Source organism: Gymnoscopelus microlampas (assembly GCF_963454915.1).
Source record: "Gymnoscopelus microlampas genome assembly, chromosome: 23".
Taxonomy (NCBI): Eukaryota; Metazoa; Chordata; class Actinopteri; order Myctophiformes; family Myctophidae; genus Gymnoscopelus; species Gymnoscopelus microlampas.
Window position 1 is genome coordinate 19,562,121 of NC_139960.1, and position 17,056 is coordinate 19,579,176.

General features: G+C 44.2%; 1 protein-coding gene across 1 annotated transcript in view; it reads left to right on the top strand.

Moving 5' to 3' along the window:
* The window catches only part of syn3 (synapsin III), a gene marked incomplete at its 5' end in the record, with an annotated part of 118,823 nt that overhangs the window by 97,460 nt on the left and 4,307 nt on the right, over window positions 1–17,056 (top strand). Inside the window, 4 exons of the mRNA XM_084049457.1 lie at window positions 2,915–2,983; window positions 8,643–8,785; window positions 10,708–10,782; window positions 11,386–11,488. Coding sequence (XP_083905583.1) covers window positions 2,915–2,983; window positions 8,643–8,785; window positions 10,708–10,782; window positions 11,386–11,488 — 390 coding nt within the window. The remainder of the gene's footprint in view (window positions 1–2,914; window positions 2,984–8,642; window positions 8,786–10,707; window positions 10,783–11,385; window positions 11,489–17,056) is intronic.

Sequence of the window (17,056 nt, forward strand, 5' to 3'; positions counted from 1 at the left end):
TTCAAACGAGCTGACATACATTGATGGGGTAATGAAACCCGCTACCAGGCTGTGATAACACTTCCTGTTTGACTGGGAGAACACGTATAGGTGGAACGTCCCTCCAAACGACCAGCATCACTCTATGCTGACAGCTTTCAGATGCTCTGCTTTGAGCTCATTCAAAAGGACCAAACTCCATTTCCAAGATAAAAGTAATTCTAATAACCAAGGGGTGACTAATGCCGTGTAACTCTAAACCAAACGAAATATGACGCCATTTAAATTAATCAGTTATGGCTAGACACACTCAATGGGTCATTTGTTTGGTCTGCTTTGCCAGACATCCAGGAAGTGGAAATCTGAATTAAACAGTCTCTTCGTGAAGCCGCTACTGGCCCTGCAGATGTGTCTACATGCTGGACCTGAATGTACTGTAATTCCACTTCTCTGTGTGGGAATAATGCAATGTAATGTTTGACAAACAATACATGTTTGTTCTGACATTTTGTCCCAACAGTCATCATTTCTAAATATATAATTAGCCACTTAAGCACTTAAACAATATACTTAATTACTTTGTCGTACGATCAAGGTGTCAGTGAAGGTGCTGAAATCTTTCTAATCTGGTACAACTCAGAGCAGCGGTGGGCAACTTTGATGATTGAGGCCCTCTCCATCATCAAAGTTATACTATACTATTTGATGATTTCGGGGCCATTCTATGTCACACAAAAGTAGCAAAAATAGCCGACCTACAAGCTCAAAACGCGTCGCACTGCGACGCGTTTTGAGCTTGTAGATCTGTTATTTTAGCTATTTTTGAATTGGAATCAAGATTTCTTTTGCTATTTTTGAATTGGAATCCTGAAAAGTACATTTTTTTAATTTTATTTCAAATGCATTTAGTTATACTTATGTTAACTTTATGAACTTACAATACAAATACATTGGACATAAAAAAGACAACAGAATTTTAATACTAGTCATTACTAATATTATAGACTGAAGCAAGTAAAGCGGGTCATGTTTGGAATTATAACAGCTGAAATCAATATGTCAGTATTCCGATATTAAGGAAACAACTGAGAATCCATGACAATATGAGTGCATTGTGACGCATTCAGTTTACATTCAGTTGAGGGGATGAAACTCTGATTGAGGGGGACTGTTATATAAATAGCCACATTACTGTACTGTCCACTGAGAGCGACTCTGAGAGCTTTTCTTTTTTAGGAGAGACTGACAAAAGAGCTTTCCAAACTGGATAAGTCCCTCTTTAGATTGCAGTCCCATTCACAATCGTATCAGGAGATTTATCCAGGGGCGTTTTGAACAAAGGGGCGTTTGAAGTCATCTGTTGATGTTTTCATTCACTTGAAGTACACCAGCAATGAGAAATAGCACGTTTGCGGTCTGTCCGGGTTGTCCAAACCCATTCCATATAGGCTGGCTAGCTGTGGTCTTCCACCCAGCTTCCCAGAACGTTGCACTTTTTTGCGTAATAAACCAACATTCTTCAGCCTCTGCATCATGCTGCCTAAATGGAACAGCTATAAGTTAGTGTCCGCGAGAACTCTCTCACGTTACAAGATTCTGATTCTATACACATCGTGTGCATCATGTCAGAAACATTGCAAATCAATGAACTCTACAAAGGAAATAGCAGTGGTGGAAAAAGTACTCAGATATTTTACTTAAGTAAAAGTGTCAATACTGCAATATAGAAATAATCTGTTACAAGTAAAAGTCCAGAATTGTAATGTACTTAAAGTACCAAAAGTAAAAGTACTAAAATATTCAAAAATAGCAGATCTACAAGCTCACAATGCGTCGCGATGTGACGCGTTGTGAGCTTGTACTGTAGATCGGCTATTTTCAAATAGCCTAGGTATGAAATAGAGCTAAAGTGATGAATGTATGTTTTATAATATAAGAATTTATATCTGAAAAGTAACTAGTAACTAAAGTTTTCAAATAATTGTAGTGTAAAAGTACAATATTTGCCTCTGAGATGTAATGGAGTAGAAGTAAAAGTACTGACAATTGGAAATACTCCAGTAAAGTCCAAAAAATACCCCAAAATTGTACTTACAGTAAGTACAGTACTTGAGCAAATGTACTTAGTTAATTTTACACCACTGGGAAATAGTTATTTAATTTTGGCACTCTCAGCGCCCGTTAGACCACATGTCAGTCATGTTTCCACTTTAGATTTGTAGAACTAAATATACAGTAGTTCTGTTTTTATTTATTATTGATGTGGTTTCCTAAAATATCCACCAAGCTGTATTTATTCCCAGGTTAGTATAGCAATGTTCATCTCCTTTTGTTTACTGCCTTCTATGATGTAATGCAGTGGTTCTCAAACTTTTTCATGTCAAGGGCCCCCAAATTGAGACTTATTAGCCCGCGGACCCCCATTGGAAAAGATATGCCAGGGACCCCCCATAAGAGAAGATTTTTTTTACAGCTCTAGCGGTGATTCTCAACCATTTAAATTTCAAGGACCCTCAGTTTGACATGCATTAGGGCTACGGACCCCCATTTGATGGCATTTCTATCTCTTGGACCCCAATTTATATTATAAAATCTATGTTAATTTAACTCTGAGAGTGTACAAAGGGAACCAAATGGCGTTCCTGACGGGTCCATTTGGTTCCATTTGTACACTCTCAGAGTTACAGACCCATAAGGGTCCATTTGGTGCCTAATCTATCATTTAGCTGGGGACCCCCTGGAACTCCCTCAAGGACCCCTCGGGGTCCCCGGACCCCACTTTGAGAACCAATGATGTAATGTCTATCACCCATATGGTTATATTGCCCTTTTGCTTTTACTTCATACTCGGTTTCCCACCACCCCGAATGTGAAGTGAAAGCAAAATGTCGAGTGAAATATGGTCAAATAACGTCTTCTTTTTGCTCTGTTCCAGGTGACAACGACAACACCATCCTTCCCTGTGGTAGTCAAGATGGGTCATGCTCACGCCGGATTGGGCAAGGTACGTTTATGCAGACATAACCACCAAAAGTACACAAACAGTCACACCTGCACTCACACACATGCACACATCCCCGATAAGGTCTGAGTACGCTCCACTCCAGTACAGGTCTAGTCTTGATTTATCGCAAGAAGAAGACAGCCTCCCTTATCTCCTCCTTGTGTACGATCCCCCAGCCTGCCACATGGCAGGCCATTGGTAAACAAACTTAGATAGAAGAGACACATCTCTAAAGGCGGAGCTGAATTGTAGATAGACATTCTTATATGCTGTATGATAACTTAGATTCTATTCTCCCCCCACTCTCTTTTCTCTCCCGCACACACACGCACACACACACACACACACACACACCAAGTGTTGATTTTGACAGCAAATTTTGATTTAGTTTTAGTCATAGTCTTTTGAATAAAATTCCATTTAGTTTTAGTCATATTTTAGTCATCTGAAATGTTTTAGTTTTTGTCTAATTTTGTCGACTAAATATCATAAGATTATAGCCGACTAAATCTACAGTTGATTTAGTCGACTAAAATGTATTTTGGCGGTGCCTTGATGGCGTCATAATGGCTGATTTTACACTTGGTTGCATGCTGAAAATAGCCGATCTACAAGCTCACAACACATCACAGTGCGACGCGTTGTGAGCTTGTAGATCGGCTATTTTCAGAGCGCAACACCCGAGCGCAACCAAACATAAAATGACTTGTCTTTTAGTTCTACTGGATCTCTTCTCCACTAGTCCCTCACTAACATTTTAGTCTAGTTTGTATTTGTTGTCTTAGTTTTAGTTACCATAGCTTAGTTTTAATTTAGTTTTCGTCAGTCAAAAAAGGTAGTCGACAAACTTTTTCGTCAGAGTTTTAGTCGACGAAATCAACACTCACTCACACACACACACACACACACACACACACACACACACACACACACACACACACACACACACACACACACACAAACACACACTACACAGGGGGAACCACTTCCTATACGAGCCCCTCCCCCCTGTCTGTCTGGAGAGGGGCTGGGCTTCCTGTACTGTACAGGAGCCAGAAGTGCTATAGAGGTTCCCATATGGCCTGTTGGAGTGCTTGGCACGCCACTGTAGAACGGGACCTTATTTAACCCTTCTGACCTCACTGAGCACTGAGAGAACAGACAAGATACTGGACGTAGGCCAGTCCTGTTTAGTTTCCCTTTAACCCTTTAAGACCGGGAACGCATCTCTGTGTCATTCTCAAGATTTCTTTGGCTATTCAAAAATAGCAGATCTACAAGCTCATAGCGCGGCACCGAGTGCCGCGCTATGAGCTTGTAGATTTGCTATTTTTGAAAAATCGTGAAACTTTGTGCAAATCATTGAATATATATATATTCTTTTTTTTAAAGCAAACATTCTAAACTAAAATCTTTAGCTTCTAGGGGGTCCCTGGAACAAAACATTTTGAGATTGGGGTCTGCGGCCAAATATATAATATATATATATTATATAATATATCATTTTGGGGTTCCTTGACATGAAAAAAGTTTGAGAACCACTGCAACCTCATACATTTCTTTCAAAACCCTTTTAGGATTAGAAGACATTTGTAGAAAACGCTTTAAAAATATATATATATTTAGATTTTTCAAAAAAATCGCAGATCTACAAGCTCATAGCGCGGCACTCAGTGCCGCACTATGAGCCCACAGATACGTTCCCGGTCTCTTACAACAATGATTCTCGCCCCTTTTTTTTCTTTTTTCATTTCAAGGACCTGGCCCAGTTTGGTATAATGACAGCAGGCCACAGACTCTTATTGTTACCGCCAGGCCGAAAGGCATGGCAAGAGAGTATGTTTTACCCCCTGTCCGTCCGTCCGTGTGTGTGTCCTGTCTGTGTGTTACCAGCTAATCTCCGGCACCATTGGCCCGCTCGCTGCGAAACTGCGCACACACACTCCCTCGATACCAATTCAGAACTTCTGCCCCAAATGTTTCACATGGGCCTGTTATAGCGCCACCAGGAGACCGATTTGTGCAAAACCCATTTTTTGACATTACTCCTACAGATTTTACCAAAACGTCATTTCCATTTCCCATATTCCATCCTGATTGGCTAAGGTTGGCTTCCAAAGTTTGCAGGATTGGTCCGTTTTGAACAAAATGCCTCGAATCATGAACGCAGCTTGCAATTTCCGTGAAATTTCACATGCACATTCCCACTAGGCCGAGAAAGAAATACCACCCATTTCACATTGGCCTGTTACAGCGCCACCAGCAGGTCTAATTTAGCAAAACACATTTTTGGAACAAAATGCCACAAATCATGAATGCAGTGTCCGATTGCCGTGAAAGGCCTAAGAATAAATGGCACCCTTTTCACATTGGCCTATTAGGAGCCCACCAGGAGGCCACAATAACGTACCTGACCTGGCGGAGACCTGTGCTCCGAGGAGCACTGTTTCTAGTTCGATATGAGTTTTTTTTTATCTCTGGGACCCCAATCTACACTGTAAAATCCTTTGCCGGTGCCTTTAATGTTTGGCATACTGTACTGTCAGTGTCCAGTTGTCCACTGTATCAAATGTAATGTTTCTTGTTTCCTCGTCATCACACCATCTCTCTCCTGTTACAGTTATTCCCTGGCTACCTTACACAGAGGAGTAGTGAGAATGGTGCTATCAGAAACAGGAAGGAACCTCCCCCATACTCCCTCATCTCCACCGTTAACAAACATAAAAGACCGAGAGAGAGAGAGAGAGGGAGAAAAAACAATAGCGAAGATCAATGAAAGAGAGAGAGGGAGAGAGAGAGAAAGTAGAAAAGGCAAAGAGAAAAGGCAAAGGGAGGGAGAGAGCGAGGGAGGGAGACACAAAGGGAGGAAGTTAAATGGAAAAGTCTCATCATTGTAAAATAATATGAGGAAGCTCTGGTTCTTGCTTCTTAAGGGTTAAAAGTGTTGTAAAAGTCTGGCTTTCAACGAGGGACTTTAAAGGAAGCACTTCATAGGAGGAAAGACAGTTTTGTTCTACTGGACCTGCAAGCACACCTGCCAAATATAACCGTCTTTCACAAAAGCTACAGCATAAACGTTTTGGCTAGATTGTACTCAAATAGTTTAGTTCCGTCACTTGTTTCATCACTATATTTGAGTTTTGGCCAAACCATCGCCTGACAGACGGCATGAAGCATTGTGGTCCGCTAGCTTACAGTAGGTGTAGGCAAATCCTTTAAGTGAAAAGGAGCCTTGCCTCTGTGGTTCAGAAGGTACTGTAGAACCCCACAGCTTGAAGCTGAGCCAGAGAGGAGAGCGCCAAACCATGGTGTAAAATATGTGAATCCAGCCAGAGAATTACGCAAACCGTTTGGGTAAATAAAGCAACGCGTAACAGTGCAAACAGAAACCAGAAGGTTAAGTGAGGGAAGGTGAAACACTGCGTCCATGTGGAAAAGCCATGTCACACATGGTGAGTGTCCAGGCCTCGGTGACATGCCAGCTAAAATGAGGTGGTGCCTGTTTTGACGGATATGTCTTCAGCAGGAAACCGTGCGGGTCTTACAAAACAAACCCCGTAATGGACACAATGTTCTGAACATCATGATCTTAATTCGGCATGTTGACTGAAACGGTTTGAAAAGTAACCTTTTATTAAGGTTGCCTCGGGGAGAATGGTTTCTGGCGTGAGAACGCTGACTGTGTATTTACTCTACACTATGTGTGTAAGCTAATTACAGCATTTAGGTTAAGCTAATATGGGGTTAGCAAAGCTGGTTTATGTAAGAAGGCAAATGCTAAAAGTCTTGATGGGGCCTTGTGTAAGAAATGTAAGTTCTATATTCCTCATCGTCCCCATTTGATTATGTAAGACACTGGTTCTCAACGCGGGGTCCGGGTACCCCGTGGGGTCCTCGATGAGATATTATCGGTCTGTAACTCCCGAGCGTATACATGGAACCAAATGGACCTGTATCTGAGTTACTTTACTTCATTTATGTATTTGGACGGGACAGTGCACATTGATGAACACAAGACAGGTGTAATGCACATGAGCAAGTGTAAATATGCTGGATTTAGCGAAAGCTACTTTCCATCCGTAGTCCATGTAGGCATTTTTGAAGGTTCTAAAATCTTCAAAACTCAAAAGGTGATGTTTTTCCAGAATGGTACAGTGATGATATGAGTTGGGTTTCTTATCAAACACCATCATCATGGCTCTCTTAAACAGTTGGCAGGTAGACCTGGCAGGTATATATGTCACAGGGAAATTGGCATTCGTTGGGAAATTGGAAAGGTATGCTCGTTTTTAGGAGCGGGGCTTCGGCGCGGGGCTTTTCGAGACACCTACGCTAGGGAAACGCTGAACACGTGTTCACACGCACGCGTGATAATAGTTAATTGTCCATGACCATCATTCGGGTCGGGGAACTTCACAAGGCATTTGCTATTAACCACATGAACCCTAGTGTCCCTATTCTGAGCATGTTATAATGAACGAACATTTGGGCGAAAATCGCAAACGTTCTGTGAGAATATTAGATCTACATGCTCACAATGCGTTTCGCCCTAATGCAACGCATTGTGAGCTAATTTCGGCGAAGAGATTTAGTGTCAATAAAGTGATGATTTTGACAGCAAATTTTGATTTAGTTTTAGTCATATTCTTTTGAATAAAATTCTGCTTAGTTTTAGTCATATTTATTTATAGTCGACTAAATCTACAGTTGATTTAGTCGACTAAAATGTATTGTGGCGGTGCCTTGATGGCGTCGTAATGCCTGTTTTTACACTTGGTTGCATGCTGAAAATAGCCAATCTACAAGCTCACAACGCAGCGCAGCGCGCCGCGTTGTGAACTTGTAGATCTGCTATTTTCAGAGCGCAACACCCAAGCATGAAATTGCTTGTCTTTTAGTTCTACTGGATCTCTTCTCCACTCGTCCCTCACTAACATTTTAGTATAGTTTTCATTTGTTGACAAAATTGTCAATATATTTAGTCTTAGCTAAGTTTTTATTTAGTTTTTATTTAGTTTCAGTTTCAGTCAGTGAAAAAAGGTAGTCGACCAACATTTTTAGTCATAGTTTTAGTCGACGAAATCAACACCGCAACCAAGTATATAGGGTTTAAGTGTTTAAATTTGGTGCCGTCAGATCAATTGAGGACACAGCGTGTTGCTCCAGCCATAAGGCTGAGGCTGAGAATGGAAACGGGACCACAGGGGGCCATCGATAGGAGTATGCCACAGCCCGCAGCCTGGGTTGTTAAGGTTGCACTTAGTCTAGTCTTCCATACACATGACACATACTCAGAAAAGTCCCTCGCACAGACAGGAGAGGCGAAACACAGTGATGCACCTACTATGAGTGAGGTGCAAGGTAAGACCTGTAGAGTTCAGCCATTCACATAACGTGTTCATATTTTTGTCATTACGTAACATTCTACCAGCTTGTCTGTCTACTAACGCATCCTAGTAATCACATAACCTGAGAAGCATAACGCGTGGTTCAAAGCGCAAAGATCCTGAAAATGTTTCCATCCGGGCGGCCTCTCATTATCCTGTCTGTGCTTAAGTGTGAAATTCCTGTGGGATTCTAACCAGCAACTGCGCGGGGCTTTCACCGGCGCGCTCTGTGTAATTTCTCCGAGCACTAACGAGCGGCGTCTTCCTGGCAGATCAAAGTGGAAAGCCAACAGGACTTCCAGGACATCACCAGTGTGGTGGCGTTGGCGGGGACCTACGCCACCTCGGAGCCTTTTGTCCAGTCCAAGTACGACATCCGCATCCAGAAGATAGGCAACAATTACAAGGCTTACATGTAAGTGTAATGACCCTATAGGGTCATATTATGTCTTTTTCTGTGTTGCCCTGTGTATATCTTTTTCCCTCATAGGCTCTATTCACAGCAGCCATATTATGAAGAAATTCACAGGTGTTACCAATGATACTAATGAAGGCTCTGTTCCATTTCTGGTCAGGGTGCTGATGTTGTGCATGTTGGCTCACTGGAAAACACTCTGCTACACCAGTGGGTCTAAAGTTGGTGTCCAGGGACCCTCATGGGCTTCCAAATGGCCTCTTACGGGTGTGTAACTCTGAGAGTGTACAAATGTACACTCTCAGAGTTATGGGGGTCGTGGAAACCACTGTGCTAGACTAAATGGAACAGAGCCTTCATTAGTATCATTGGTAACACCTGTGAAGGAAGTGATAATATGGCTGCTGTGCATAGAGCCTATTGGTGTGTGTGAATGAGTGGTGTCTGAATGTGAGTGGTTGGCCACCAGGTGGACCCTGCTGGTCATTGGCTCCTGTGACCAGGCTCACCTATAAAGCTGCCTGTCTCGGTTGCCCTGTTGTCTTCCTCCATGCCAGTCTCCCAACCATACCAGTGTGGTGTTTTAAGTGTTTTTTAGCCTGGCCAGTATTTATAGAAGTTTCAATGTTAACGTGGTTAGTCTTGGTAATGTAAGGGTTGGTGTCCTTTCGTTTGTGTTCTTTGTTTGATCATATGTTTCTTTAGTTTATGTGAGGTAAGATATCTGTGCTTTGTTTTGGGTTTGGTAAAGGATTTGTAGGATTTTTATGTTCAGGTGCCCACCCTGAGGTAATTTATCCATGTTTTGTAACTTTATGTTATAAAACTCTGTACTTTTTTAAACTGGTGTTGGCTGTCTATATTTGGGAACTGGGTAGGAGGGGGTCCATTTTTGTGTTACACTTGGTGACCCCTAGGGCGGTTCGTAACAGTAAGTGTGATTTTAACCTCAACGACACACAACATGTAACTGCTTGCCTTTGTAGGGTAGAGAACACATTAAGGTCTTAGAATAGCCGTACCTGCACACACAGTGCATAGACTGCATACCTGAGGATGGTGAGATGCTGACAGCAGGCCAATGCCACAGGAGGCTGCGTCCACAGAACTCCATACAGCTTAGTAGTCTCTACCCAAAAGCTCCACTATACCGCAACCTCGCTGTCCATCAGCAACCCGCTTGTCCATGGCCACACCCTGCCATGGTATGCCTCTCTGTCCCCACTGTGGAAGAGAAGGCGCCATCACAGGCCTGTGGGAGCAGGAGGGTGGCCACTGTACTTAAAGGCTCTATCATCAGTTGATATGGCCTGTAACTGCGAACTGTACTGTAAAAGCCTTACTACACTTGTTGTAATAATCTTGAGTTGTCACAAAGTGGCCATTAATAACCATAAACACCAAGTTTTAAGATAAAGAAGCCTTGATCTTATCAGTTTTGTAAGACGAGACCAGTTCTCTCCAGCACTCTATTTGTAAGGGTTCTACCTTGACATTTTAAGACTTCCACCCACTTGACAACAGGAGGCCATGTGATTGAAATTCATCAGACCATACGATGACAATTAACTTGTGAGTCAACACCCTCTTAGCTTTCATGTCACTCTGTCTAAACAAATTAACTGACTCCGAGTGCCACAAGCCTTATCTCATCTCGCCTCCGCATCCTCAGTCATGACAGCACCATTCCAAACAGAACATAATGGAGGCGCGGATTGCAATCATCATCAGTGTAAAAGGCTAATGATAAGATCTCTTCGCCCGGCCCCCAGGACATATTTCTATTCCACCACAAAAAAACAATTGTTGAGCAGTGACTACATTTTCCTGGACCACAGTTTTACGTTGTGGTTCAGGAGAATTAGCTGGATGCATTGCTGCATGCAGATTCATTTCCTGTGACGTGACTTTGTTTATTTCAGGAGAACGTCTATCTCCGGAAACTGGAAAGCCAACACAGGCTCCGCCATGCTAGAGCAGATTGCCATGACGGACAGGTGAGCTGAACATAATGTTATGAACATTCTGCATCTATTTATTGTGTTCCATTCAATGCTCTGTTTCCATACTTGCTTGTATAAGAGAGTGTTACCATTATGTGGGATTGATAAAACATTTACAGCTTACAGTTAGTACTTCTAGTACTAGTACTACTTCTTGGTATTCCCAGAGTCAGAGCGATTCAAGATTGTCAGTTTCAGCATTTTTTTCCTATCTAATTTAGCCAATTATTTTTTTACCCCTTTTACTCCCCGATTTAGTCGTTATGCCAATTGTTTCCTCCCCACACACATTTCTGTGTCACTGTGCTGTCGTATCCTACGGACTCACCTGCCAGTGAGGAGCCCCCACCAGGAGGACGTAAGAGCCTTCGTCCTACTCCTCCCGCCCAGCACTCCCCGCTGACAGGTGCCGCCTCCAGCCCGTAGGAGTATGTGCAATGACTAATATCATTCTCCCCGTCCGGCTTCCCTCCCCCGAACACGGGCCAATTGTGTCCGTGTAGACGCTCGAAAAGGCCGGTTGCGCCACGGTGGATTCGAACCCACAACCTCCGTGGTGGTGGGCAGGGACTTTACCATTGTGCCACTGTGTTCCAGGTACCGTGTGTGGGTGGACTCCTGCGCCGAGATGTTTGGCGGCCTGGATATCTGTGCTGTGAAGGCTGTCCACGGGAAGGATGGCAATGACTATATCATCGAGGTCAGTTCATCTTTTCTGCTCAACTCTGTCCATACAGTATAAAGATATCAGAGATGTGACACACCTGAGAGTCTGCCCCCAGTGTAACCACAGTCTTATACTGATATCCACTGAGTGGCTCCACTGGAGCAGTTGTGGGGGGTTAATCCCATTAAGACCGGGAAAGCATCCGTGTCATTTTAGATTTTAGCTATAACCATTATTTTTATACTTTGGGCTATTCAAAAATAGCAGATCTACAAGCTCATAGCGCAGCGGCACCGAGAACGGCACCGGCACGCTTCGAGCTTGTAGATCTGCTATTTTTGAAACATTTGTGTTGAATACATCTTTTTTTTCTTAAACAACATTTTTAACTCAAATCTTTGCTTCTGGGGGGTCTCTGGAACAACATAATTTGATGGGGATCGGCGGAAAAAACATATCAAAAACATATCATTTTGGGGGTCAAGAAGGGACAAGAAAAAGTTTGAGCACCACTGATATAGCAACAGTTTTTCAGTAGTTCAGTAGTTTTTCAGACAGATTAAGACATTTGTTGAGACATTTGACAGTTACAAACTGCCGCACATCTCATGAGGATCAATCGGACAGAACTTTAAAGAGAGAGATTTGCTGAACTTTCATCACATTATACTGTAGGAAACAGTTAGCTCTGAGATTTCAGTGGATGCATGTGGGGGTTCTTCTATGGCAGCTCTTGGCATTTTTCCCAGTATTCAACCTCTATAGTAAACATGTGCCTGGCACCACCCTTGCAAAAAATGTCAGCATTTAGATATCAGCAATATTGTGATTAAGTCTTGTCTTCCTGTTTGATAACATCTTTTCTTAGTCATGATTGTGTTGAAAGGCAAGAGCTGGCAAGAGCTGGCAGGCTAGGGAAGGATGCAGCTGGAATATCAGAGCCTTGAAAGAGACCAAACACCGCTTGTGTTGGAACTCAGACAAGGTTATCAGGAGGTGGCAGGGTCACTGCGAGTCCCACTCTCTCTCATGGGTTATTGTCACCAGCGAGCGTGTCACAGCTACAGTGGGACTGGCTTGGTGAAATATTTTCACCCCCAAAACTATGTATGACACAAAACGAGTGTTTTGGAATGAAGTTTTCATTAATGATTAACTATTCTGCTGTGTGTGTGTGTGTGTGTGTGTGTGTGTGTGTGTGTGTGTGTGTGTGTGTGTGTGTGTGTGTGTGTGTGTGTGTGTGTGTGTGTGTGTGTGTGTGTGTGTGTGTGTGTGTGTGTGCGCGTGTGCGTGTGTGTGTGTGTTGCATTGCTGAATTGGAACGTGGTTGCACTGTATTTTAATGACGTGACGCGGACGTCTCTTAACACCTACACTACAGGTCACACAATGGACAATTGATATGCATCTAGGCTCATTCCTATGTTCATTCGCCTGGTGTGAGTCGGGAGCCTTTGTAAACTTTGTTGAGGTGTGAATTTAAAGTTGTTTTAAATCTATGCGTGTGCCTGCGCGTGCTCCTGGTCAAATGGGTTCCTGCACGGCGTGCAAGGCCGTCCCATGAGCCATGCAACCCTGTGTGTGTGTGTGTGTGTGTGTGTGTGTGTGCACGTGTACATGCGTGCCCCACGTGGTTGTGCAATACCTGTTGTCAGAGTACTGGCTGTACCCAGAGCAAGTACGTGTAACTACAGTTATAAACTGCTCCGGCCTACTTGGGAATGATGCAAGACAGGAATGAAGAGGTGCTATTTTTGAATAGCCAAAGTGTAAAATAATGATTTTTTAGCTCAAATAAAAACATGACACAGATGCGTTCCAGGTCTTAATGGGTTACGTGTTAGTACTCTAGCTGCTGCATTCTGCACCAACCCAAGGCCATTGACAGTCGTTGATGTTAGACTGGAGAAGAGAGAGTTACAGTAATCTATTCTTGTGGTAATGAAAGAACGAACCAGGGTTTCAGCATCTCGTATTCGGCGGACTCTGGCTAGGTTGCGCAGACGGAAAAAGATTTGTTGATATTATCAATGTTGTACTTAAGATAGGGATGGGTCCAAGACTACCCCTAGGTTCTTGACTGTTGGTTTGTTGGTAATTAGTCAGCCATCAAGGTTTATATTTGGAACAGCTGTGTATGTTTATATTTATATTAAGGAACAGGTGTGTATGTTTTGCTGGGCTGGCTAGCAACAAATCTCTGATTTATCGGAGTTCGGGAGCAGGAAGCATCTTCACATCCAATCCTTTAACCTCAATGAAGCAATCCAACTATTAAGTCACCTGCCTTTTGAGTCGGCGTATCTGAACTAATAGGACCAATTGCCACCCAGTCAGTGTGTGGAACACAAGCCTGAGTGTTTCTCTGCTACAGACGTTATCACGCCGTAACTCCTGACTGGGTTTATTTTGGACCACTTTGCACTTAATGCCTTGCTTGGTGGGCTCTGTATCTGTTACAAAGGAGAAGATAGAGACCATCATCCACCAGCTACTTCCTGTTGTTGCGCTGAGCTCATGTCGTCTCCGGGCCAGGCTTGTAGAACTCACATGCCCGCAGAGCGTATTGTACGTGCACACAAGCACACAGACACACATTCTATCCCTCAGCCCCCTCACACACACACACTTGCACACTGTTGAGTCATGTTAGGGAGTCATTTATCCTTTGTCCATTGTAAATTGGACAGTTTAGGTTGCGCACACGCAGACACACACACACACACACACACATGCACACCCTACACTCACACACACACACCCTACACACATGTTAGCGCTGATAGACACACCAGGCAAAAACGGATATATTGTTGCCTGTCATTAACACTCACACACGCACGCACGCACGCACACGCGCACACGCACACACGCACACACGCAAGATGCAGACATCCTGAGAAGGGCCTCATCCTGACTAGGATGACATCACCAGCTGGTATCAGTACCTATTGGAACCTTTCACTTTTGCTCTCAGTGCCAGATGACTCTGTGGGTTTCCTCTAGACCGGCCAGCATTATCTTCCATCTCAGTAGAATGCCAGTCAAGGCAAACGCTTTCGTTTTTGTACAAATAATTCTTTGTGCACATAATAATAAACTTGAAGACAATATGTCCTTTTCACCTGAAAACACATTGACTACGCATTGACGCAGTCATACAATGAATTCCTCAGGGGTTGAAATGGGTGGAGGAGTGAACTGGAGGGAATCGGAGTGGGCTATTAAACGACCTTTTGCGTTCAACGATTGTTAAATAATTTACTCAAGAGAGAAACGGTTGGTTTAGGTTACGGGAGACAAGTTATTTCCTGGCACTGAGTCCACAATCGCCGTTTTCATTTTTAGAAGGGCGATCCCTGGCCTAGGCGATCCCTCCCCATTGTGCATTGTGTGTTTCCTCCCCTCGTCTGCAAACGGGCCATTTTCAGAGCTCTCTGTCCATGTCCATATTTAGCCCGAGAACAAGACATCCCAATCCTTTGCCGGGCGTAGGTCACCGATTGTTGGAACAAATAAGGCTCCTTTTTTTGACAACTGTCAGTATCTCAGGAAATCACCACAGGCTCTCCGGGGATGCGGTGACGCAGAGCTGTCCCTGTTTGGACAGTCTGTGGGCGGGTAGACGGGGACCCCGGTGACATAGTCATCTAAATATGTTCCATGACAGAGGAGCAATACTACTCCTCTTGTGGCCAATTTACACTTTGTGGTACAACCATGTCGCTCATAAAAGATACACGATTTTCAACCTCAAAATGTAAATCAGCCATTATACTCTTCTGCTCTCTTTTCTGTCTTCTCTCTCTCTCCCCCTTATCTCTTCCCTAACTATGTCTATCTTATTTTTTATATCTCTTATCTCCCTCTTCTCTCACTCTCTCCTCTTGTATTCCCTCCCTCCCTTCCAACGAGATGGAATTTAATTACGGTGACATTGCAGTGTTGTATCGGGGCCTCTCGCGGTGGGAACCTGTTTATGTTCCAGACGAGACGTTAGCCATGACACCTACTTTTTAATGAAAACAAATGGGCTGTTTACGTTCACTTCATATGGAATCCACTGTGGTTCGTATTAACATGTAGCATGGCTGCAGCTTCATAGGCTCGGTTCATTGCGTAGTGCAGCAGATACACTATCCATGCACTCCTCCGAGTGGCTCATAGAAATCACAGAGCCAGAGGGATGAGGAATAATATGAATACCCTCTCTGCGAGCCAAGTTGTTTTTTCTTCCCCCCGAGGGGATTTTCTCATTTTCTTATGGCCCATCCCAGTACAGTGAGTGCAACCATAACTTTGAGTGAGAACCATTTAAATGTCGTGCTCTGTGAACTTTCTCATGTGTCTGCATGCAGGGCTATGCACGCTGTTCCGACGAGCACACAGAAAGGGAACACTGTGCAGCCCAATAAAAACGGAGCAAAACAACACCTCTGTTTTTGAACACAGGCAGGCAAAGGGCTGGGCGATGGCACAGCCCCGGCAGTCATCCAGTCGTCTGCTGGATGACTCTATATCCTAATAAATCAGCAGGGTGGATCCCGGGCTCTGGTTTTGCCACCGCACTCCGTTTGAAGTGGGGGGGCCTGGCCGGGCCCTGGCGGGGTCCTTGCTGCCAGCCCTCCAGAGCACTAGCAAGCTCTGTGTCCCCTGTGGGTAGATGACTCAATGGACCCACCGCGCCACACCCCACCTTACCGCCAGTGGTCCCGGCCATCTGTAACTCCCTCTAGGAGGGTAACGGGCGGCGGCGGCAGCAGCAGCAGGGCATTCCCCCTATGCCGTTGGTTCTCAAAGTGGGGTCCGGGGACCCCCAGGGGTACCTGAGGGGGTTCCAGGGGGTCCCCAGCTAAATGATAGATTAGGCACTAAAAGGACCCTTGTAACTCTGAGAGTGTACAAATGGAACCAAATGGACCCTAACGGGTCCATTTGGTTCCATTTGTACACTCTCAGAGTTAAATTGACATAGATTTTACAATATAAATTGCGGTCCAAGTGATACAAATGCCATTAAATGGGGGTCTGTAGCCCTAATGCATGTCAAACTGGGGGTCCTTGAAATTAAAATGGTTGAGAATCACTGCTAGAGCTGTAAAAAATCTTCTCTTATGGGGGTCCCTGGCATATCTTTTGAAATGGGGGTCCGCGGGCTAATAAGTGTCAATTTGGGGGTCCTTGACAAGAAAAAGTTTGAGAACCACTGCCCTATGCTGCCTCCGCGCAGCCTAGCCTAGAGTGTGTACGTACGCTGTGTGCAGAGCAGCACGTGCATGACGGCCCTGAGCTCCCTGTGTTTACAGCCCTGTGGCCTGGATGCGTGCAACAGCCTGATCCAACCACTCGGCGGATCGTCAGGCTGCTGCCTGCCAACGCCAATGCCGCCAGCGGCAGGCAGGCCAGGCAGCAGCCACACGTCCCATTTGTTTTGGTTCTGCGTTGGCACACTGCCTCCTTGTTTTGAAAGGGGACGGGCACGGCGTTTAGAGGAGACCCATGTGTTCTGTGTGTGGTTTTTTTTTTGTGTCAGCACACACGTGTATGTGCATGTGAGCGGTGGTGGACAGTAACTAAGTACATTTTCTTAAGTACTGCACT